At 37.1% G+C, this 25461-nt stretch overlaps 1 protein-coding gene across 5 annotated transcripts; it reads left to right on the forward strand.

The window, feature by feature from the left end:
- The first annotated feature begins 79 nt into the window (after positions 1 to 79).
- Positions 80 to 24871, forward strand: ESD (esterase D). 5 transcript variants are annotated; one of them, XM_028105975.2, is made up of 11 exons: positions 177 to 193; positions 3881 to 3929; positions 5689 to 5790; positions 6290 to 6364; positions 6923 to 7011; positions 11278 to 11376; positions 13062 to 13186; positions 14237 to 14356; positions 15880 to 15978; positions 18370 to 18537; positions 23970 to 24871. In XM_028105975.2, the coding sequence occupies exons 4-11, from the start codon at positions 6297 to 6299 to the stop codon at positions 24048 to 24050; spliced, it is 849 nt and encodes a 282-aa protein (XP_027961776.1). In that variant the 5' UTR covers positions 177 to 193; positions 3881 to 3929; positions 5689 to 5790; positions 6290 to 6296; the 3' UTR covers positions 24051 to 24871. The 5 variants fall into 5 exon arrangements, with proteins under 5 accessions (XP_027961762.1, XP_027961771.1, XP_027961776.1 ...); XM_028105983.1 differs by lacking the exon at positions 177 to 193 and adding an exon at positions 3204 to 3222; XM_028105961.2 differs by lacking the exon at positions 5689 to 5790 and having other exon boundaries at positions 80 to 193; positions 3881 to 3924.
- Positions 24872 to 25461: the final 590 nt, after the last annotated feature.

Genomic DNA, 25461 nt, shown 5'->3' on the forward strand with positions numbered 1-25461 from the left:
TGTGGCTGGGCGGGGCCGGGGAGAAGGGACTCAGGAGGTGGGACCCGAAAGTGGGCGGGCCTGAAAGTGGGAGGGCCTGGCAGCGGCAGGGTCGAGCCTGGGCGACCCCGAGCGTTGGTCCCCGGCGGCCATGATGAGGCCCGCCTTCCCGCTTCCGCTGCTTCTTGTTTGCCCGCCGGCGCCAATCCCCGAGGTAAGACTGAGTCTGGGCAGAGCCCTGGATGTCCCCAGTTCCTCTGCGGCTCCGATTGCACGGCGGGACCTGGTCCGGGGCGGACGCTGAGGCCAGGGGCGAGTCCAGCAGGCTTGATCGCCGGAACTGCGGCCCCGATCCCGAACGCGACCCAGCAGACGCTGGAGGCCAAGGGCTGGGTCTCCAAGGCCAGGATCTTGGCTGCAGGCGCAGGCCTTGGCCCGAATCCCTTTCCTTCCCTGAGCTTCCAGATGAGTGTAACGCTGGGCGCTCGGGCCTGCGGTCTCCGTACCCGCTTCCGTTTATTTAGCTCTTTCCATTTTGCATAGATTCTCCCCGCCCTTTGATCCGATCGCCACCGCATGAAGTAGCTGCATACCCAGTTTAGTGAGAAACAGAGCCCAAAGCTGTAGTAGCCCTGGCAGGCGCGCGTTTCAGGGCCCTGGGTACAGGGGGAACCCGCACCTGCTAACGCATGTGCAAGCGCTTTGTTAGTCTGTCCGTGTTGTAAATGCTGTCCGAGTTCTGGAGGGGTCTGGAGGTCACTCCCTGATGGCGTTGCCGGGGAGCTGGCATTTGAGCGGACCTCGGGGGGCATTCAAGGTTGCTGGAATAATAATAACTAACATTTGTATGCATAGTCTGCAGTGTTAACAGTCAATAATAAATTAAGTCATTTAGTCTCGGGATCAGCCCTCAAATTGATCGTATTATATCTCCATTTTATAGATGGGGAAATGAGTCATAGAAAGATTACCTAGCTTGTCTAAAGTCATGTCGTAGTAGTATATGGTGAAGCCAGAATTTGAAACTGGAGGGTCGGTCTCCAGAACCTACTCTGAAATTGTTACACCATGGCAGTGGGTAAAGCCAGCCATTAGAAACATCCAGGCTATACTTGGATTCTGCATAATTGAGTTTGAGTGACTTAAGATAATAGAAAGTTTGGCCAGAAAAATAATGTGGGACCATTGAAGACAATTTCGAGAGCCAAATTAAGGTGTTTGGAATTCACGGGTGCTATATTTTCCCCCCATGGTGGATTAAAAATTTCTGTATGGGCCAGCCATGTGAATTTTTATGAAGGAAAAGAGACTGTTATGGCCAGTACGCAGTTAAAATGTGACCAAAGTATATATGGAGTTTTATTCATCTTTATCTTTTTGTCAGTTCTTAATAGTTTGAATTTTATTAAGTTTTGATGGCACCAAACTTGAAAAAAGTTATAAATAGTTATATTATTTTTCATTTCAATGACTTAGTGATTTTTCAACCACAAGGTGAATGGGATTCCCTCTACACCTGTAGCAGCAGCATGGAGATGGCCAAGATTTCTCCTTTGCTGGTTATGTGGGCAAGCTAACCATGTTTTTTAAAATTGACAATATACTTAGCACTACTGAATTATACACTTAAAAATAGGACAGTAAACTTAATGTTACATGTTTTTATCACAAATTTTTAAAAATCAAATAAAAAATCAAAATGACTAACAATTGCATGTAGGCCATGTGAGGCGTAAATATGTAATGTGTAGAGGTATCCATTAAACAGTAAGATTACGTGTGTTAAAGTCCTAGGCTTCCCTGAAGGATTGATTTTAGTGGAACATACAAGAAGGAAACAAAGTAGGAGCCTAAGTTGTTAATTTCTTTTGTATAATTAGAATGGTGGCAGTGGGAATTCAAGGCAGGGGTAACTTTAATAAGACGTTTCACACATAGATTGGGCAAGAGAGGCACGGATGAAAAGAGAGGCAAGAAAAGGAAAGAAAAAAATGGTTTGAAGGTGGGAGATAGACACTTAATTTTAAATTTATTTTTTATTTTTATTTTTCGAGAGACAGAGTTGGGAGGGGAGAGAGAATCTTAAGCAGATTCCAGGCCCAGTGTGGAGCCCCACGTGGGGATCGATCTCATGACCCCGAGTTAATGATCTGAGCCAAAATGAAGAGTCTGGTGCTCAACCAGCTGAGCCACCCAGGTGCCCCAACACTTAATTTTAGATGTGCTGAGTTGGCATATCTCGGTAAAAGGGTGTAGTAAGACATTGAAATTCTGGCAGTAATGCATGAGAATGATTGGGTTTAGAGATGCAGATTTAGATTCTTCCACCTAGAAAATGTGGTTGAAACACAGGGAATGGGAGTTAGGGAAAGAGTGCATGCGAAGAGCAAAGGAAAGGGAGATGGGAGAAGGGGAAGGAGTAGAAGAACCCAGAGAGCGAGTTTTATCTGAAAAGAGGATTTAAACAGAGACATAATGGTGAGCAGTACCATAATCCGATGATGCCGGGGAGACCTGTGTAGGTTGTAAGAGCCGGTGGAGTGGGACCCCCTGAAAGTGAAGAAATGGATCCAAGTCCAAGGAGTCAGAAAGAATGAGAACAAAACACAGGAAGAGATAGAGACCTTCTGAGACTCATCAAAAGAAGAAAGGAATGGGTGAACCTATAAAGAACACAGCTTTCTGGAGGAGGGTGGCAGTTAGCCTGAGTAAAGAAGGTTAAGAAAACTAAGATTTGACAAGTCAGCCTTCTGGGGGAACAGATGCTTCGTGAATAAAGATGATTTCTCTTTAATAGCTTTTGCCTGATTGGCTTGGCAGTGCACTTGAGAAAACCTTTCTTCTCTGAAAAATATTGATGTTCATTTCATTGACTTTCTAGAAAAATTGTGTAACACCCACTGGCACGGTAAAACTGTTGTTTGTTTTTGTTCAGGGTTTTTCTTGGGGGAGGGATCTGTTTTGCGTTTTGCTATTCTGCCCCACTCTTTCACTCCATTTCTCCTACAAAATACAATCCAAGAACCTAAATAATATACCCGGCAGATAAAATGACCCTGACAGGCCTATACCTACTGTGTAAGTTTCTCTTTATTTCTTACAGTGTCGCAGCAGTCCCTACACCATCATTCATAAGCCCAGTCATTTTTCTCAGCTCTTCATCCTTTCTAGCCTGTCAGCCCAGCAGTCCTGAAGTCCTTTCTCCTGCGCAACAAACTCCATCTACACCTCGTAGCCAAACAGGTCTGCTCTTTCTGTCTCTCTCTACTATTCTAGTCCCCCCATCTCTCTCTACTCTTCTCGTCCCCACTCCTGTTTTCTTTCCTCTCAGCGGTTGATTATATCTCATACTAACAAATTACACTCTAAAATTTTTTTTCTATTTAATTAAAAAGAAAAAAACACACAAAACTTTCTTCATAGGAATCTTAGTCCAGCAGAAGTTTTTGCCTGCCTTGTAGCAAAATAAGTATGAAGGAAGTTAGATTAAGGGCTGAGGTGATGGGGTGATGCTATTCCCTCAGCTGCTTTTGCCATGCTGCCTTATCCAGAGTAGACAGTCATCTGCCTCAAGGGAAGAAAATGTCTCTGCTCAGAATGTGTTATGCCCTGCACATGTCTGTATAACCACTGTTGTGAAAAGTATGTCCTGAGGCGCCTGGGTGGCTCAGTCGGTTAAGTGGCTGCCTTCGGCTCAGGTCATGATCCCAAGGTCCTGGGATCGAGCCCCAGCTCGGGCTCCCTGCCCAGCGGGGAGTCGGCTTCTCCCTCTCCCTTTTTCTGCCGCTCCCCTTCCTTGTGCTGTCTCTCTCTCTGTCAAATAAATAAATAAAATCTTTAAAAAAAAAAAAAGAAAAGTATGTCCTGTTTATAAACCACTTGGTCTTTTTATTTTTTTCAGGATCATCTATCCTTTGGTGCAGGCAAAAAAGCAAGTAGCAATTGGTCAGGTAAATTTAAGTTTTATTTTTTATGTGTTACTTTGAAAGTTGGATGAAAAAGCTAATAACTTACTTTAAAATATGTTATTTTTCACATAGAAAAATTTTAATGAAGAACGCAATCACCTAGTATATTATTTCGTATATCATAGTGTAGTTCTTAGCTTCTGTCATATTTTTTTATTGAGTGTAACTTTTTTCTTGATTTTTAATCAAGGTAATTTCTAAAATGGGTAGTTAGAGGAAAAAACTTTAAAAGCTTTGATTTTATTTTTTTCAGCTCATTCTATCAGTTGAAAACAGCATTTTAACTTGGTTTTCTCTGACCAAAGGGGAAGTACTTGATTTTGAATTTTAGATAAAGCACATTAAAAAAGCAGAAGAAATAAACTAGTTGTGCTTTACTAAAAAAAAAATAAATCATAAAGTATAGAACAAAAAAGATGAAGGACAAGCAGATTTTTAAAACTTTCACATAATTGGTAGTCAGAAGTTAATAAAATAAATTATTCATTAATTCAACAAATAATTATTAGTTATTTCTTATGCACTAGATATATGCTCAGTGTGCCATGGTTTAGGAAAGCAGACATAGCCCTTACTAAATTTAAGAAAATAGGACATCCTTATAGAATAATTCAGCAAAAAAATTCTATTCCCTGGTCTCGTGTGTATGCTAAAATTATACGTCTGTCTGTGTTATTGTATTATTTAAGCTAGGATCATGAACAAGAATAGCTGAAGTTAATAATAATTAATAACATTTGTGAGCAGTTTAAGAATTGATCTCTTATAGATGAAATGCATGAACCTGTGAATAGAAGATAATTTCTCTGTAATTGTAAGCCCTAATCCTATAAATTTAGTCAATCTCAGAGCATCTAAAAAAAGAGAGTATATAAAGACCCTCCAAAGAAGCAGTAAAACATAGCAGCAAAAAGTAGGAGCGCTGATGTCAGGCTTCCTGGTTCAAATCCCAGCTTTCCCATGCAAAGCTAAGTATTTGGATTTATTGAGGAAATTACTGAAAGGTAGGATTGAAACTAATCTTATTTAGAATTTTGCAAAGACGGGGCGCCTAGGTGACTCAGTTGGTTAAGCAACTGCCTTCAACTCAGGTCATGATCCCAGGGTCCTGGGCTCGAGCCCCACATCTGGCTTCTTGCTCAGCGGGGAGCCTGCTTCTCCCTCTCCCTCTACCTGCTACTCCACCAGCTTGTGCTCTCTCTCTTTCTCTGTCAAATAAATAAATAAAAATTCTTTTTAAAAAAGAATTTTGCAAAGACATTTCCAAGATTAACTTTTTAAGATTATTGTTATGTATTTTTTTAGAGTAACCCTAAAACCACAACCGATCAGCATACTGTTACTGAGAATGTCAGTAGAAATTATGTGGAACTTATTCACTGAGAAGACCACTAGAGTGGTAATACCTGTTCCTTGTATCTGAGGATTGTTTATTTAGTGTGTATGGCTAACTGATTTATAATAAGGAGGGGAAGGGAATCCTTCCTGAGAGATACACATCATAAGCAATCTGGTTCCTCTTTGTTGAACACGCACTTCTGGTACGGATGGTTTACCGACTTTTTTTGTCTTATTAAAAATTAAGAACATGTGCTATTTTAACATTTAAACTTAACATTTTGTATTTATGAACATTTAAAAGATTTGTCTGAGAGAAAAAAATTACCAAACTTCAAAATCTGCCATCAGTAAGCTGCGCTTTTAATTCACTTATGTTTTACTTGTTGGTTCGTTTTAAAAGGGAGAATTGTTGACCAAAAGTTGTGCATCACTTTCTCAGAAAAAATCTCATAGGACGAGGAATTTGATCTGGGTGCGCGTATAGCAAAGTGGCGATCACGCTGTAAGTGCTCAATAAATGTTACCACTCATTGCTATCATTATGGTGACATCATTTTCCTCCCATTTTAAAAAATCAGCCAAAATCAGTAAGACCAATTCTTTGATTCGTTTGTTACAGTTGACAGGTAAAATATTAAACAGTTTTTGATCTTCTAAGCTAAAATAGTTAATTAATAGCTTGTTTATATTCTCCCTCTTTTCTGAAAAGAATTTGGGGCAGTCCACAAAAAGAAAAAGAAAAAGCTTGTTAACCAACTGGATAAATTAGTATTGACCTACCAAAAGTACTAAAGTTTCCTGAAGTGCATAACAGCTCTAAGTGTGTACATGAAAGTGAGTCAGTTTCTTAATGTTATTTACCAGAAAAAATTAGCAAGTGAAAAAATATTCTCAGTGGAAAACAGTTGTGTATGTTGGCTAATTTATCTGAAAACAGTTTTGTTTCAAATTTTTCAGGAAATAGTGTTTTAGAAATTAATAAGATTAATCTTCACTAATAGGGGAAGAATGGCATTGAAGCAGATTTCCAGCAACAAGTGCTTTGGAGGATTGCAGAAAGTTTTCGAACATGACAGGTAACTACCAAGAAGATAAAATTTTAGGTATCTCTCATTCTGCTTCCATCTATTTGATTCCTTAAATAGACCCATGAAAGATCATTGTTGCACAAATTACCATTTACATGGAAAAAATACCTGTGGTTTTTATCAAAATTACCTCATTTGTGATGTTAGTGATTATAATAAGATATTAGTGACAAAGAATAAATTAAAGATGTACATTTCATTGCCCATGAACAAACATATAATTTAATATCTTTAGAATTCATTTTTTATAAAAGCTGATTTGTTACTTCATACATCTCTTTAGAAACAAAAACAATTTTTCTCTTAGTAATATTAGTGCTATATTGAGGATATTACATTTATTCTTTTAATTTATTCCCACCCCAAATGACTCGTGTGCCGTGCACAGCGAAGACCCAGGTTGGTTAATAGATCAGTATGCTAAATTGGCCCCATTCTTTCTTTAAGGGCCAAGTTATATTCCTTAAATGTTGGTGGAATCATACTTTATGTTTCTGTCTTAACGAGTGAGAGGCATTGATTTTTTTGTCATGGTTAAAATTACAGTGTTGAACTGAACTGCAAAATGAAATTTGCTATCTACTTACCACCAAAGGCAGAAACTGGAAAATGCCCTGCACTATATTGGCTGTCTGGTAAGTGTTATTCATGTGAGTTTTAGAAAGGAATTTCTTTTTCTTTTTAACTGCCTTATCTTCTCTTTTATCTTGACTTATTGGTGTGCTTGCTGAGCCATTTATAAAAGACTTTAGGAACCTCTTATAGTCTACTCCTACTTTATCCTGAGAATAATTTCAGACCTACTAAGTTATATTGATTTCACTTCTTTTAAAATTAAACCAAGTAATTTAACAGAGAATGTAAAATTCTGGACTCAATGGCAAGAGCTTAGCAAAGTTACTTACTTAATTTGTACCTACCTAAGAATTTCTGAAGTTTGTAGAGATTTTACCACTCAAATAGAACAATATTAGGTAAAATGAGAACACCCATGATACACTAATTAGAAACTACAGACAAGTAACTTCTTTTGGAAGGGGGAGTACCAAATTACTTTATTTGAAGAATGCTACAAATGAAAGAAGTTAAGTAGATGTTTTGGTACAACTTACAGAAAAGGTAAAGGTAACCCCAACATGCATGCACTACCTTGGTGACCAGGGAAGTCGTGTTTTAATCAGACTCCATCAATCTTCTCTGGCAACAATCTGGAAAAATCACAAAAGAACACTAAAGTTTCTTAATCAGTGGCAAATATTAAAGACTATAGAATGGATTATGAGAGAGTAAAGTTTTGCCACCAGTAGTTTGAAGCTGTCTGCTAATTCTTTCATAAAATGTTGGCATTTCATCTTTAGAAGCAACCATAAGGAGAGGCTCGATAGAAGCTAAATTATGTCATAGAGTGCTATTTTTGTTACTTTAAAATTGCTTATAGCTTGGATTTTAATAAATCCCCTCTTACATATGTCTTACCAAGGATAAGCCCCAAATACCAATCATTTAAAATGAGAATAAACATTTCATTTTAAAAGGTAAAAATTAAGTGCCTGCCTGATTGTTACTCAACAACCCATTTCTGTGATTGAAAAAAGCAAACTGATTTTGCTGGAAGAGCAGTGGGTATTGCCAAAAGCAGCAAGAACAAAATTGCATGCTTGTTTTAGAAACACAGTACTGTAGCTGAAGATGACCTTAGAAATCATGTAATCTATAGAACAGGTAACTGTTTCACAGGCCCCGAGAAGTTATATATTGACCGAGATCATGTAACAGAGTGAACAAGTTTTCTGACTTATAGCCCAGGGCTGTATTTAGTCTTTCCCCTGTTCTTTTTGCATTGTGTTTCTGGTGACTGGCTGCTGGAGTCCTGTCTCCTGGCTGTAAGTATAATAACCTAGATCAGAAGTACCAGGGTATTGTGTAAGAGGTGCTGTAGTAATAAGGCCCTAAATTTCTAACCAAAATTGGAATCTTTCAAGACCTATCATCTGAGCTTTATGAGTATAAAACATAGAATTTGGGTTTGTTTACATCACATGACAGGACAATTTCCTTAGTGAGATGCTGAAGAACAGATAGACTTTGGAACCTAAGGCTTGATTTTCTTTTAAAAAATTAAGATCGTCCGACTATACATTTGAGAAATAATGGCAAAAGAATTTCAGGATATTTATTTCCTGGTACGTTGAAAGAAAACAATGGCAGAGAGACGACATCAATTTTTAGATTTCTTAAATGACTAAATTAACTAAAATTAAAGCATCCAAACTGAAATGCTAAAAGATGGTTCTGATGGTGTGGTTTGCAACTTTCCCAAGTCAAGGTGACCATCAGAACAGCCCTTCATTAGCCATATACCCAGGAGCATTGAAAATATGTGTCCATATAAAAACTTGCACACAGATGTCCATATATTACATTATACATTATTTATAATAACAAAAAAGTGGAAACAAACCAAAGGTCTGTCAACTAATGAAATAAGGAAAATGTGGTATATCCACACAGTGGGATATCGCTCAACAACAAAAAGTAATGAAGTCCTCATAGATGCACCATACATCATGGATGAACCTTGAAACCATGCTAAATGAAAGAAGTCATTCACAAGAGACAACATATTGTTAAATTCCATTTATGTGAAGTGTCTAGAGTAAACAAACCCATAAAGACAGAAAGTGATTACCAGGGCTGAGGAGGCAGGGAGTAGAAAGTAGGAAGTGACTGCTAATGGGTATGGGTTTTCTTTTTGGGGTGACAGAAATATTCTAAAATTAGATAGTGGTGGTGTTCCATAGTTGTAAATATACCAACAGTCATGGAGCTGTACACTTTACATGGGTGAATTGTATGGCCTTGAATTCTACCTCAATAAAGCTGTTAACCAAAAAACCCCAAAGCTCTTCATAAAAGTAAGCATAGTTGATCAAGTGGATGTTAATTAGTAACCATCTTTATATTCTTGAGAGTAATTCTGCTAGTAGAATTATCTTCATTTCTATGAGTCTACAATTCATTTCCTAATACCTTAATCAAGGAAATTGTGTTCTAACTAGAAAAAAAACAAATTTTTCTCTGGTCGCTAAACATTTACATTTCCCAAGTATAAGACACTCTGCACTGTGTCCGAGACACAGTTCAAGGCTTTTTACATTATTGCATTTAATCCTCCCAGCCACACTGTGAGATCATCATAAGCAATATTATCCCCATTTTTCAAATGAAAGAACTGAGACTCAAAATATTCAAGTTACTTGCCTGATTTTGGTTAGCCAGTAAGTGGCTGAGTGACATCTTTATAACCAGATCTGGTTGAAATCCTCAAAACCCATTCTTGTTACCCTTATTACCTTGCCTCCGAACACATTTGCATTAAGGTCATCAAGACCGCTGACTTTTTATCAGTATTTGGGGTAGTTCTCCATCATGATACGGCTCCTATATCTCTGGAAGATTTATTGGGAAGGAACAGAGTGGACAAACGACCTTCTTCCCCTGCTATGACTAGTGAAAGTATGTATGTCCTAACAGTTTAAACATGAACTCCCGGGGCGCCTGGGTGGCTCAGTCATTAAGCGCCTGTTCGGCTCAGGTCATGATCCCAGGGTCCTGGGATCGAGCCCCGCATCGGGCTCCCTGCTCCATGGGAAGCCTGCTTCTCCCTCTCCCTCTCCCCCTGCTTGTGTTCCCTCTCTCGCTGTGTCTCTCTCTGTCAAATAAATAAATAAAATCTTAATAAATAAATAAATAAATAAACATGAACTCCCGAAACACTTTATCCAATAATACTGGTAACTTTGTATCTTGTAATTATTTATTAATTTAATCCTCATTAGCAACCATTTCATAAGCCCCTGTGCTGGCTGCTAGGGGATAAATAGAAACTATAGAAGTGTTCCATAGTTAATTCATACCGTATCACACATACTAGTAAGCTTTGATGTCACTAATTATCAGATGTGGTGGGATATTTGGCATTGGCCACTGGAAAAGGGGTGTTGGGTTAGGTGGTACTTAGCTCATCCATCTATTGCCAGTTTATTCTTGGCCCTTCTCCTGTAATAAGAGGATTCAGTCATCTCTTCTGTCACACGACCGAAAAGCCTATAGCTAGGAAAAGCAGCAGAAATAGCTGGAAAAACTAGAGCTAAAGTTTAAGGAGCTATATGGTAACCATTTCTCTCTTCTTAAAACACCGAGGAATACAAAGATGATCAGGCTAAATTCTGTTTATAAAAAAAAAATTTAAGTTATTTATAGTATTATGCTGACTTATTGTGAATATTTATGTTTTGATGCAGGAACAGTAACATGTTTAATTAGCATGTTTGACAGCACCCCACTGGGGTTGATACAATGTTGCTTTCTACACCATATTGCCGTTCTACAGTTTGAAAAATTCTGAATTCCCAAATACATCTGGTCCTAAGGATTTCAGTGTTTGAAACTTTAGTGAGTGACTTTGAAAGGACAGCTGTGGGAGCATTTAACCTAAGACAGTTCTTAGATTAATACTACTGTAAATTTTATGAGAAAGGGAACTTTATTGTCTTCTTTAGAATCATTTCTAAAAAAAAAAAGTGTTTTAATAATACCAAGTGAGTTGTTTTCCTATATTATAAAAGGGTTACATCATGGGGCGCCTGGGTGGCTCAGTCAGTTTAAGCATCTGCCTCCGGCTCAGGTCATGATCCCAGGGCCCTGGGATCAAGCCCAGCATCGGGCTCCCTGCTCAGCGGGAAGCCTGCTTCTCCCTCTCCCTCTGCCCCTCTCCTGCTCATGCACTCTCTCTCTCTCTCTCAAATAAATAAATAAAATCTTAAAAAAAAAAAAAAAAGGGTTACATCTTATAAACCATCCACAGTGTAGCATGAGATAACACCATTTCTGATCTTCAGGTTTGACTTGCACGGAACAAAATTTTATATCAAAGGCTGGTTATCATCAAGCTGCCTCCGAACATGGCCTTGTCGTCATTGCTCCAGATACAAGCCCTCGTAAGTATTCTCAGTCCAGAGATCCTTGTTAAAATCTTTCAGACTAAGTTATAAGTGGTATAATGTACTATTATTTTATTTTTTGTTTATTTTATATTTTGACTATTATCTCTATTAATCTTTCAGATGATATCAATACTCTAAAATACCATGCTATATATTTTCCTCACTGTGAATCTTACTCATGGCAGCACTCTTATGAGAAGGGACCGTTTTGCTAGTCCCATTTTGTATATTAAGACACTTCAAAACATGGGGCACCTGGGTGGCTCAGTCCTTAAGCAGCTCAGGTCATGATCCCAGAGTCCTGGGATCGAGCCCCGCATCGGGCTCTCTGCTCAGCGGGAAGCCTGCTTCTCCCTCTCCCACTCCCCCTGCTTGTGTTCCCTCTCTTGCTGTGTCTCTCTCTGTCAAATAAATAAATAAAATCTTAAAAAAAAAAAAAAAGACACTTCAAAACAGAGACTGAGCAACTTGATTGATATATTGGCGCTAATGCCAAAATGCATAAAAATATTTCTATTCCATAGGTAGACTGTCCTGTCACATGAAAATGTCGTTTCTCATCTGCTCATCAGTCATGCATCAGTCATGCATTTAATACACATCAGTGTATTGGTTTTAGTATAAATAACTAGAATGCTTACATTAGAGAAATGAAACTATCAAATATTTGAGAACTCAATCCATCAGAGAGTTAAAACTTAACTTTGTGACCCTAGAAAGTGTCAGGAAATGGAATTTATTAAATGCAGCTAAAATTATCTGGAAGATAAATGGCTGGCCTTAGGAAGTAGTACATTTCCTTTCACAGGACATATAATACACCAAAGCAAGACATACCTCACTAGAAATGTAATAAAAAATTTAATTCTGAGTAGTATCAAAAATATTAAATGCCTAGGAATAAACTTTTAAAATATGAAGATTTATTTTTTAAAAGAAATGTAAAATTTGCTAATAATCATAAACAAAGACTTTAATAAATGGAAAAAGCCATGTTCCTGGATGAGTGTACTGAATATCATGAAGAGGTTATTTTCGTGAAATTACTCTATGTATTAATGTAATTCTCTTGTCTCAGTGATTGGCTTTTTAACCACCTGCAAGCATATAAAATAAGACCTAATAAATTTTAAAAGATTATAAGAAAATCCTATTGGGGGATGAATAAATAGGGGAAATATAATGGAATGATTCCAAAGTACATACGGAGACATTTTCAGTGCAAGATAGTAAATCTGAGCACAAGCATTTGTCTCCTTTTCCTTCTAAGAGAAAAAAGTGTTGGTAATAGGGGAGGGTCCTCAGGGAAGGAATCTCAACACATTTTGGAAGAGTAGAGAGAGGATATAAGTCCTCTGACAGGTGAACACTGAAGAAGCATATAATCGGAATACATAGGAGGGCACTTCATCCACAGAGAAAGCCATTGTGCCTCCCCTTAGCAGTGACTTCTCCAGCCTGGAAGGGCATTCCCTCTCTCACCTCATTGGCTAGAACTAGTCACGTGGCCCCATTCAGGGCTAAGAGGACCAGGGAGTATCCGCTGGAAAAGGTAGAGAACTACAATATTTGGCGAACCGCCCAAATGCAAGTGAACTTCCAGATTCATTTAAAAGAGTGTTACTAAACATGGGTCATTACCATGGAGTAGATGAGGCCACGGGATGTTTCTCTGATAGGTGGCTGCAATATTAAAGGAGAAGATGAGAGCTGGGACTTTGGCACTGGTGCTGGGTTTTATGTGGATGCCACTGAAGATCCTTGGAAAACTAACTACAGAATGTACTCTTACGTAACTGAGGAGGTAATTTCATTTATGTTGTATTTATTAATTGATGATTACGAATTGTTTGGGTCACAAAGTCCTTCAGTCCTGAGAATTTTAAACCAGGGTATGGTTATTGTTGAATCTATTTGGTACATATTTATTGATTATCTTAGTGAACATTCCAGAGTTTACTTATGCGGTAGTCTTATTTACTACAATTTAAATTAATATTAAGTACAGTTTTAAAGAGGAAAATAAATACATTGATACCTGCGTACACTACCCAGATTATACAAAGAAAACAATATATGAAAAAACTCTGGCAGCTGGTTTATTCAGACATATTTTATAATGATTAACCAAGGCTTACTTAGAAAGGATAAGTAAGGGTAAATCGTTGCTTCTGTTAATAATATTTATGTGCAGTTCATGCATTTTTCTAAATTTTATATGACTTTAATTGTTAATGTGTATATCATAAAAATCCAGAAACAATAATATAAAATTTTAATCACCCATTATTCCATCCCCCAAATAATAACTGTTTTGGTATATTCCAGACTTTTTTTTGTATGACCAGTTTTCATACAGTTGTAAAATTTTTTATCTTCTTTTTTTTAGTTGTATAAAATATTTTCTAATACTCTATTTGTAACATAATAGTAATTGCATAACATTCTGTCAAATGTCATAATTTAGTTTTTTCTAACGTAGGTTATTTACATATTTACGTGTATTTCTTACCACAGTAAATTTTATTGCATTGGTTGTCTTTATGTATAATTTTTTTTCCCTAAGGACTTTTCCCTTAGAATAGATGCCAAGAAGTGAAATTACTAGATCAAAAGTTAAGACATTTTAAAGGCTTTTCTGCATCGTCTTCTTTAATTTGCTTTCTGAGGATTACTTTTCTCCAGTGATACATTAATAATCCTTGTCTACCTGAGATTTTTTTTCATCTTTATTAGTTCATAGTACTCTAAGACTGATTTGGAAGTGTTAATTGTGTAATTATTTTATATGACTTTGAAGAAGTCTAAACTTGTTTCTTTCATATCTTCTGTCACACTATTAAATGCTTTCTAGCTTCCCCAACTCATAAATGCCAATTTTCCGGTGGACCCCCAAAGGATGTCTATTTTTGGCCACTCCATGGGAGGCCATGGAGCTCTGATTTGTGCTTTGAAGAATCCTGGAAAGTACAAAGTAAGATTACCGAAGCTTTCAGTGACAAGTATTTCTCTTGGATAATGTCAGTTAGGAACTTTCAAAGAGTGAAACTAGGATATTGTTATTTTATAGTACTGGGACTAAACTTCTCTAGTGTTGGGAGTTTCAGGGGGCTCTAGGGGAAGAGTATTAAATTTGACCACACGATTATATGCTCCAGAATCAGAAATACAGGAATTCTATCACAGTTGGTCTACTAGAAGTATGGTAAAGCAATTTTTATTGCTTCTATTCAAACTATAGTTTTATAGGCATTTTTTTTCCCCCTAAAGCTTATTCTTATTACTGTGGCAGTGTATATCACTTACTTATATTTTTTCCCAGGATTACATTTGTTAAGTTGACTTTAATTTCCTGAGGTAGAAAATATTCATGATTTGTAAAAGTTTAAGTATTCTCTCTTCTCATTGCCTCTGATGGAAATTGGATTGCAGCTTAACTGAAAAATAACACTGTCAGTCTTTCTATTCATTTATTTGAAATAGTATAGCTTCACTTTTTTGTTGTTTAAATAAGCCAAGTTGGAATAACCGCCATATGTAAAATGTCTTGGGTAGAGCGGCATGCCATCATGTTGAAAAAGGAAATGGTGAAGCAGTGATAATCTCAGAATTGCTTCTGTCTTTAACATCACAGGGCTGTCAGATACCTCAAGATTTGTTTAATCCATGTCCTTCCCTTAGGAAGGACTTCTTAGCTATTTCAGGTGTGCCCCTGAGAAATGACAATATTTCTGAGAGCAGTTTCTTATTGTGGCACCAGATATTTTTCTTTTAGCAGACTTTATTATAAAGTTGAACTAATTCATGGCTTGACAGTAGGTTTTTAAAATAAGGTCTTATTTTCCATTTTTTATACATAAGACAGTTTATTACATTTAAGGGAGAAAGTCAAATTCAGTTGTTTTTTTGTCCTTTAAAAAAGGTAATAGACGTTAATAAACATATACTTTTAGAAGTGCTCTGAAACTGAACGATTCCATCTCTGCCACTTATCCAGTGAAAAACAACACTGCATAGAATACAAATATTTAATGCATTGCTCAGTGCTTTCCTGGCCCTCTTTAAGAGAACTAATGTGTCTCAGATTTAATAACAGGTTCACAAAGATGAGTGTAAACTGTTCTATATTACTACTCATTAGTTATAAGTGGAAAAAATGAGTGGAAACTGAATATAAACTTGCATGTGTTATTTAATGAAATAAATTATTTATTGAAATTATTTAATGAAAATACAATGTATTGCTTTACAATATGTTGGCACCTATGGTTAATTAGCTCTCATAATAGAATGTACAAAAGATGTATCATGGAGAGGCCTACAATCTCAGTGCTTCATATAACCAATGGAAAATTGTTCACAAGTGTTTTCATGGCAAGTCAGAGTTCATAAGCAAGTTGCAAATAAATTTCTGAGTTTTTAAGCAAGTTGGAAATGTTTGTTCATGTTTGATTTAGCAAAATATAACTTGTTTTTAAATTTCCTTTGTTTCTGAAGTCTGTGTCGGCATTTGCTCCCATTTGCAACCCAGTGCTCTGTCCTTGGGGCAAAAAAGCCTTTAGTGGATATTTGGGAACAGATCAAAGTAAATGGAAGGTAGGTACTGGGATGGCTGTCTTCATATTCTTAAGTTTTCAGATTTGTGAAAAAGCTACACACCACAGACATTATATTCCTAACTCACTAAAAGATCCAGAGCTAACATAATTAACAAAAGAATATATGTAGAACAAGATCAACAACAAAAAAGCCCTATTTTCTAATTGTAGTGAATTGTGGTAGATGTTCTGAAACTACATTCTTTATTCTAATGATTAATTTTTGTGTTTATTTCTAAATTAACATTACCAATAAATACCACACTTTATTAATGACTTTAGATTTGCCTCTTATTAACCAGGTGCTCAATTGTACAACAGGAAGCATGAGTCCTGGCCTTTTAATTATTTCCTTTATTTGTTTCAAAATCCAGCATTTCTCAGATTTGGATTTTAAATTCCAGACTCAAGTTTTTAAAAATAGATCTTGTGTAATGTGCATTTATGCGAACATTCCCAGTAGCAAGATTGCTTTTTCAAGCATGGGAGCAAATGCTTCAAAATGAAAATTTAAAAATGGCTCTTTCTCCCGAGACCCATTTGACTTTTGTGCAGAAATAAGCTATTTGCAAACGTCGCCAAGAGTTTGAATATTTGGCAAATACATCCATCATCATGTTAACAAGTAGAAAATACCTGAGTGGGGGAAGAAAAAATTTTTTTGTCTTACTGTTGTGTGTTCAGGGGGGGTCATTCACACATGGATCCTAATTTTATTTAAGATTGGTCATTGAGGGCGCCTGGGTGGCTCAGATGGTTAAGCGTCTGCCTTCAGCTCAGGTCATGATCCCAGGGTCCTGGGATCGAGTCCCGCATCGGGCTCCCTGCTCCTTGGGAGCCTGCTTCTCCCTCCGCTCTCTCTCTCTCCTCTTCTCTCTCATGAATAAATAAATAAATAAAAATCTTAAAAAAAAAAAAAGATTGGTCATTGAAATTCTAACAAATTGGAGGGTTAATCTTTTAGGCACTAGATTAGAATTCTGTTTTGTTTAGGCTCAGATTTTTATTATATTGGAAGAATGCAGAAAGTGATTACTATTAGGTACTTTGAGAGCTGATGGTGCATGTACTTGGGTGTTTGGAGTCCTTGCCACTGTGCAGAGCCTGTGTGGAGTTTGAGATCTTAGGTCACAAAGGTGATGATAACCTTTCACATCCACACGGGTCTTAGGTTCTGATGGGAGAGTTGGGTAAAAGACCAACTGGTGGGGTGCTTGGGTTGCCCAGTCAGTTTAGTGTCCGACTTGTGATTTCAGCTCAGGTCATGATCTCATGGGTGGTGAGATCAAGCCCCAAGTCAGGCTCCCCACTCAGTGGGGAGTTCTGCTTGGGATTCTTCCTGTCCCTCTGCTCTCTCTCTCTCTCTCTCTCTCTCAAATAATAAATAAATCTTAAAAAAAGAAAGAAAAAGACCAACTGGTTGGAAGAAAGGAGGGGAGAGGTAGAGGCACAGGTAACATATAAAGGAAGCTAATTATATAATTTTTCTTTAAGTGGCAGTAGATTTTACTATCTTAATTATGTTGCGTTTAGGCTATTTAATTTAGTATTGGAATAAGGAGGCCGTGCAGAATTATGAAGTCACAGAGCTTAGAACTAGTCGGACTTTATAGATCCCCTTCCAGTCTCTCCTTATGAGATTAAAGAAAGCAAGTCTTAAAAGCAGGCTACTTTAGAAGGGGAACTCTTTGGGTTTTTGTTTGTCTTGATTGGTACATAGAAGTTGTCGCTAGTGAATATATATGAATCCAGAATACTTAAAGGTGGATGGTAAAATACGAACTTGTAACTAGTGGCAGCTCCTCAGATAACAAATTTGAGGGATTGTTTATATGAGTCAGATTATTTAAATTAAATCTTCCTGAAAGCTTATGGGGATAGCAGACATTTGGTGGTGTTCAACAGACCGCAGAAGAGAAGGCTGAATGTATTTAAGTCTGGAATTAGAGCCAAAAAGAAGAGGCAACAAAATAGACTATTTGAAATAGAAAATATCTGGAAATAGAAAAAGATAAGGAAGGTAGGAGAAATAGTCAATTTGTGGAGGGATTTACAAAGAAAAAAATTACGATTTTGGAGTTGGGAGGTGATTAAGAACCTCAAAGGTTTAGAAGAAAAAAGTCTATCCTATGAAGAATGCTGAGGTACAGAATTCTTGCCACTGGCCCAGGACTGCTTCGAAGTAGAGAAGAGGCTAGAAGTGGGACATAGACTTCTGAAGATCTTATAAATAAAAGCCAGGCAAGACAATGATAAAGCATTTTTCTGGTTTAATCATCCTTAGAGCTTAAATAATGTTAAATTTATATTTGGTTCTACTGCATTCTGTTTTGAAGAACATATTTCTGGGCACTTTCCAATTTATTTTTCAATATTTTTCTTTTTCTAGGCTTATGATGCTACCCATCTTGTGAAGTCCTACCCAGGTTCTCAGCTGGACATACTAATTGATCAAGGGAAAGATGACCAGTTCCTTTCAGATGGACAGTTACTACCTGATAACTTCATAGCTGCCTGTACAGAAAAGAAAGTCCCTGTTGTTTTTAGATTACAAGAGGCAAGTACTAGGAAACCTCAGCTTGTTCTAAGTAACTATAAGGCAAAATTCCAGGGGCGCCTGGTTGGCTCAGTTGGTTCAGCATCTGACTCTGCGGGGGATCAAGCCCCATGTCTAGCTCATGCTCAGCTCTGGGGTCTGCTTGAGATTCTCCCTCTCCTTTACCCCTCCCCCTGCTCGCTCACTCTCTCTTTCTCTCTAAATAAATAAATAAAATCTTTTTTTTTTTAAGCAAGATTCCATAATACTTTATATTTCAGAATTTGAAAAGCTACCTCTAGTAAGGTATTTTTTTAATTATAACAAGACAAAGTGAAAGCCTTCTTATTAAGTTAGTGATGCTTATGATCTAATTCCATAGAAAGAGGAAACCTGTACACACTAATTCCTATTTCTTCCTCCCTGTCTCCAACCTTTGGCAACTATCATTCCACTTTCCCTGTAAATCTGACTACTCCTTAAGTATCTCATGTAAGTGGAATCACATAGTTGTTTTCATAATTTCCTTTTCAGATTGTTCATTGTTAGCGTATAAAAATGCAGCTGATTTTTGGGTGTTGCTTTTTGTATCTTACTATGGAATCTTTAGGGTTTTCTGCATTTAAGATTATATCATCAAACTGTACACCTTCTACGTCTTTTTCTTGCCTCATTGCTCTAGCTAGGATTTCTAGTACTAGGTTGAACAGAAGTGGCAAAAGTGGGCACCTTGTCTTGTTCCTGATCTTAGAGAAAAGCTTTCAGTATTTCCCCACTAAGTATGATGTTGGCTGTAGGTTTGCATATATGGCTCCTGTCTGTTTTACAGGCTCAGAAGAGTACTTTGTATCTAAGATCACACAACTAGTTTACAGTAGAACCAGAACTGGAAGCGAGGCCATTTGAATGGAAACACACGTCCTCTCATCAGTCTCACCATCCCCAAGCAAGGTGAAGCCGCGCTCCCGAGGAGCGAAGGGATGGAATTAGCTGACGCAAGGAGAATTGATGCGTAACCTGTGATCTAACTTCTGCAACAGATCTTAACAGTCTCCCTGCTTTTTAATTCCCCTAATATTTTGATCATGTAAATAATATATATTATATAATAATATATTTACATACATATTTACATGTATATGTAGATAGATCAATCATGTGGGAAAACATGTCAAAAACCAATATATTAGATATACCTTGTTTTCTCTGAGTGTCTGTCTTTAAGTAATAGTATTTTCTTAGATTAATTTAAACACTTATCAGAATTACATGTTTTCAGTCAATAACCAACTTTGAGAAACCCAAATACCAATTTGATTATAAAGTAGTGTGTTTAACTACATTAACTCTAGCTCTAAGGGACATAATAAACCATGTTTCTTTCCGAATGATTTCTTGGCACTAGCAGTGTTGGATGCCTCTTCTTCCCCCCCCCCGAGGCAGTGCCAGGAAATTCTGTTGTTACTACCAACACCAAAGTTTCAGCCTGCCAGCAAAGACTGAAAAATCTCTGGAGTTTGTTATAAAAATAGCACAGAAGTAAAACACTGATGAAATTCTTGGAGGGAAAAAAATAAATCAACTTATTTATTTCTGAAATGCTTATATCCTAAGCAACTAAAAAACACAGTTGGGTGTATTTAATGAGGAGTCGAGACAAAATATTCAGTTCTTTAAAAAAAGTGGGAAAGTATTGAAATTACCAGCCGCAATCTTTGCTCAGACACAATTTTTCATTCACTTTCCTTCCGGCAAGGGCAGGTTACCAGCAAACTACAGGGTCTGAAGATGATGTTTAGACTTGTTATAATTGAATGAGCAACTGAGTAGACATGACTGGGCATGGCTCCGGAGAGGATGCCTTCACGTTTTCAGGCCAACTTCCACTTACTTCAGGATACCTCAGGTCTGAGAATCGTATCTGCCTTATCATTGACATATAAGTACGAGAGAACTGTATTTCTTTATGAAATGGGAGCAGTGAAGCATTAAGTAGGCTGAAAAAAAATAGGGGCTATATGTAAGTTTGTGAACTAAGGAGGAAGATTGAGAATTACTACAATCATGTACACGATTTACCCAACTTTATTTATTTACCTCTTTTTAGTGTTAAATGCTCACACTCTATTTTTATTCTCTACTGTCCGAAAATAATGAGAGGTAAGTGTGGTGCATGGGGATATTTGTTTGTTGCCTCATAGAATTTTTCTTTTTTTGTTTAGACTTCAGCGAATCTAAATTGAAAAAGCACTAGATAGCAGAATTTTGATAGTATACAAAGATCAGATCTTACTCTGAAGCCTCATATGTCTTATTTCCAGTTATTGAAGTTACATTGTGAGGAAAAGATATCAGTGACCTGACAGAAACTTCCAGAAACAATATTGAAGCAAGGCTATCTGACCTCTTCAAGTCTCAGGCCCTTTTTGAAAACTCAGAGGCTGTTTTGGCCTCTGCACTGCGTGTTAGAGAATAGTAAAAACATGGCACAGAATTCCAGAAGGGCAGGGATGTCATGTGCCCCTGTATGCTCATGCTCAGCACCATTACCCAGCATGTAGGATCTCAGGAAGTGCTTACTAAATAAACAAGTGAGCACCTTTCAGCAGTCTTCTTTGTATTCTGAAGAAACTGAAGAACCCAGGGATTCATACCAGCTTTTCTAATTGGGTCTGGAAAATGTGTGGGAAAACACTGCCTGTTAGAATAAATGTTCATCATAGCTGCTGGCACACTACTTTTTTGAGAGCTGAGGGAAGAATGAAAGAATGTGTTCATTTATTTTTATAATCTGAGAGAGTTTGTTAACTGATGATTTTTCCATTTCAAGTGGGAGGTAGAAGACAAAACTAAGGCTCCTTCAAGTGTCACTGCATATATGGAATTGCACGAGCTGCTTAACATATCAAACCAACTCAAAGAAGTTAATGAAAGGACCCACCCCTATTTAATAATATCAATAAATACAACAGGAAGACCAGTCAAGAATGACACAATTAGCTCAAATTATATAAGCATCTTTTATCTAAACGGAACGCCAGTAGTTCCAATGTGTTCTCCTGCCTTTAAGTTGACATTTTTTTTCTTTTTTTATAATTTTATTGTTATGTTAATCCCCATACATTACATCATTAGTCTGTGATGTGTTCCATGATTCATTGTGTATAGCACCCAGTGCTCCGTGCAGTACGTGCCCTCTTTAATACCCATCACCAGGCTAACCCATCCCCCCACCCCTCCCCTCTAGAACCCTCAGTTTGTTTCTCAGAGTCCATCGTCTCTCATGGTTTGTCTCCCCCTCTGATTTCCTCCCTTCATTCTTATTTTTCCCCTCCTGCTATCTTCTTCTTCTTCTTCTTCTTCTTCTTCTTCTTCTTCTTCTTCTTCTTCTTCTTCTTTTTTTTAATCTTTCCTGGGGCGCCTGGGTGGCTCAGTTGGTTGGGTGTCCAACTCTTGATTTCGGCTCAGGTCATGATCTCAGGGTTGAAAGATCAAGCCCCGCAATGGGCACTGTGCTCATGGAGAGTCTGCTTGAGATTCTCTCTCTCCCTCTGCCCCTCCCCCTGCTTGTGTACGCGCGCGCTCTCTAAAAAAAAAAAATCTTTCTCGCAGTGTCGTGATAGGCCATTTTCTATTTTCTCATGAAGGTGGGTCTTCTGTTAAATATCACTGTGGAAGTTACAGACAACTGGCTTTGTATTTTAGATAAAATATACTGTCATCTTGTGGTACACTCCTGAGAGCTCAAAATTGTAACTTTGTTTTACCCTGGGACTTCTCTAATAAAATAAAAATAATAATAAATAATAACAAGAATAGTCATAGCTACGCCATGTGTTCCTGACACTGTGCAAGGCATTAAACCCCTGTGAAGCTGCATAAGGTTAGAGCCCTCAGTCACATGAGGGCATGTGCTGCACAGGTGCCGGGGCACCCACATCCTTGCATCTGGACCTGTCTTCAGACATCTGTCCATCTGTAAAAACTGGCAGGTGCTGCTTGGTCCTACATTTCCTAGGGTTTGTGGGTTGAAATCATGGGTCTGAAGATCCTGTTTAACCTTGGAACGATTGAGGAATTACAGGAGTGGAAAATGCTTTTCTTTATGTTTCTCTCTCTCTCTAAGAAATTTCTTCAGCTCTAAATTGAACTAATTAACTAGGGCTGGTCTAATCATTGAGAAATGTGAAACCAAGTGATTCCAGAGCTCAGCCTTAATTTTGACAACATTCTTGTCAGATTCATTTCTGTGATTCGGCCACAGGAAACAAAAGATCATGCTTTTAAGTTACTTGGATGACTTTAACCTGGAACTCTTTACTTATTAACTTCCGTTCCCAAGATATGTAACATTGCATATCTCTGAAAGTAAAAGATTAAGAACATTTACTGATTTCATCAAAACCTTAGGGATTTGCTTTGTTCCTTGGAACCCAGGTGATATTTTTATTAGGGCTTTTTTTGCTTCTTAAGTGCTTAGGAAAATTCCCATTTTCTCTCATCACAGACCATTGAATAAGCTAAAAAACTTAAAAATCTTTCTTAGACTTTTACCTCCTTTCAGTTTATTTCACCTTCTGTTCTCATTGTGTTTTGGAACGGAGGCCACCCCCAAATTACCTGTTTAACCCCCCTTAGGTTCTTCCCACCTTAGTTTTTTTCTTTTTCCTTTGAAAGCCTCGTCTTATCTTGTACTCAGAGGATGCCCCGAGGAAGCATCTTCTCTCCATTTATCTAGATGTGGTTTTAATTAACCAGGTAGCATGAGATCTGTTTATTACATTTTCTCTCTGTTTCAGAATAGTTTTCAAAATAGTTGACTGGCTTTTTACCCAGTGTGGTTTATTGCTAAGGGATGTCAGGGTTTAATGAATTATTCCTTTTTCCTCAAATAAAAATGTGATATGCTTTTATTGCATAGGAGGTGAAATTCCTAACTAGACTTAGGATAGCTGTGTTTGACTTCCCAAACAATGTTTAACCATTTGGGTGGTTTTTTGCTCTTTCTCTGTATTGCCTTTGTGTGCTTATTTTGTATTTTAACATTTTCTGTGTTACCAATGTTAGTGTGTTTCTTCTGTGAGTTGAAACTTCTTGCCTATGTTTCTGACTTCTTTAAAGTCTGATTATTTTATTCCTTGTTGATATGACCACCTGCTTACCCTGTACATTTGATTAATGTGTTATTTCCTCTCTTTGTATATTAATGGTAGCATCTAGAAACGAGGCTATGCAGAATGTTTCTTTTTCTATTTTTGCTGTTCTCTTAATGTTCAGTGAAAATATTGAAGTACAAGTATAATAAGCTTGATTTTGATTATAAGCCTTTCTCATGTTCTAATAATTTCAGGATTTACAAGAAAATTAAGTGACATGAGAGATATATTTAATGTCCTTAATATTGATGTTTCTGACTGGTAAATATCCTACCATTTCTCGCTTTTGTCTTCTAGGGTTATGATCATAGCTACTACTTCATCGCAACCTTTATTACTGATCACATCAGACATCATGCAAAATACCTGAATGCATGAAAACCTTCAGATAAGAGGATTTGTTCAAGATTATATAAAATTTGTTCAAGATTATAAAAAGGGAAAAATGATTTCAAGACATTGGATTTCATAGTGCTAAAAATGCATCATTCCATAGTTGAATCACTTTATGAATAAATACGTAAAACCTGCTTACGATTTAAAAAGTTATTTTACCAATGTTCATATGGGAACTATTTAATACTTTACAGCTTTTGCAAGGTCATTTGGAAATCATTGTTGTATTAACCTCAGACCACAGAATATATGAATATGATCCCATTTAAATCCTAGAATGCTAACTCAGGAATGGGTCTTAGAGGTAATTTAGCCTAAACCCCTCACTTTGTCAGGCTTGAAGTCTGTGAAAGCTGGACTGTCTTCGTTACGTTCACTGTTACATCTCTAGTGTCTGGCAACTGCTTGGCTTCTAATAGGCATTTAATAACTGATTTGTTGTTAAATAAGGAAGTAGGCTCAGAAAGGTTAAAGAAGTTCCCCATCTTCAGCTAAGATTAGAAGCCAGATTTCCTAAACCCAATCCAGTGATACTTCTTATCTATTAAGCCAAACAGATTTGTGGACCTTGATTTCTGGAATCTCCCAAGAGACAAGAATTAAATAATCAGATTCAATCTGGAAATAGCTATATAAGGAAAGTTGTTTCATATGTTACTGTAATCACAGTATTTTCCTTCAGTTACATGCAGAAATTTAGCTTGGTGAGCTCGCCAAGAGAAGTAATCCGTCTCTTTGTAAATACCAAGTTGTGTTCCTTTAAGAACTTAATGAATAAATGAATAAACTTCTGAAGCATGATAGATGAAGTCTGGTTATTTAAAAAAGATTTTTCTATTAGAGAAGCATGAAGATTATACTTTTTTTAAATTTTAATTTCAGTGTAAACATAATGTATTATTTTCAGGCGTGCAATATAGCGATTCAGCATTTCCATCTGTTACTAAGTGCTCATCAAGATAAGTGTACTCATGATTCCCCTCACCTAGTTCACAAAGATTATACATTTTAAACATTCAAGAAGACTGCATATTGTACAGCAATTAAAGAAGCCATCAGGTTCTTAAAGTTATAAAATTAGTACTATTTAAATGTGAATTAGATTGTATTAAAATTTTTAAAATCAGTCCTATTGAAATATCAGTAGTCAAGATCGAGCCCTGTAGTGAGCTACACACAAAATGGTTCCAGTCTTAACGGTTTTGTGTCCTCTAATAAGGAATATTGTTTAATTTGTGAATTTTGTGCATGTTGGTAACTCCTTTGTAAAGAAAAGCAGTTGTGTACTAAGATCACCATATTGCAGATTTAATTAGAGAAGCAGAACTAGCAGGAGATAATACATATTAAGAGGTTTTTTTTGTTTGTTTGTTTACAAGGAATTGGCTTATGT

The sequence above is a fragment of the Eumetopias jubatus genome, unplaced genomic scaffold (genome assembly GCF_037043125.1).
Source record: "Eumetopias jubatus isolate StellerSeaLion01/CBP00866 unplaced genomic scaffold, mEumJub1_p1.0 scaffold_3, whole genome shotgun sequence".
Lineage (NCBI taxonomy): Eukaryota > Metazoa > Chordata > Mammalia > Carnivora > Otariidae > Eumetopias > Eumetopias jubatus.

Excerpts from the sequence above, each read along its gene's own strand:
- ESD (XM_028105961.2), top strand. The coding sequence starts at position 131 with ATGATGAGGCCCGCCTTCCCGCTTCCGCTGCTTCTTGTTTGCCCGCCG. Across the intron at positions 3,925-6,289 it reads AAAAAAGCAAGTAGCAATTG|GGGAAGAATGGCATTGAAGC; the intron begins GTCAGGTAAATT and ends CTTCACTAATAG. Across the intron at positions 7,012-11,277 it reads TGCACTATATTGGCTGTCTG|GTTTGACTTGCACGGAACAA; the intron begins GTAAGTGTTATT and ends TCTGATCTTCAG.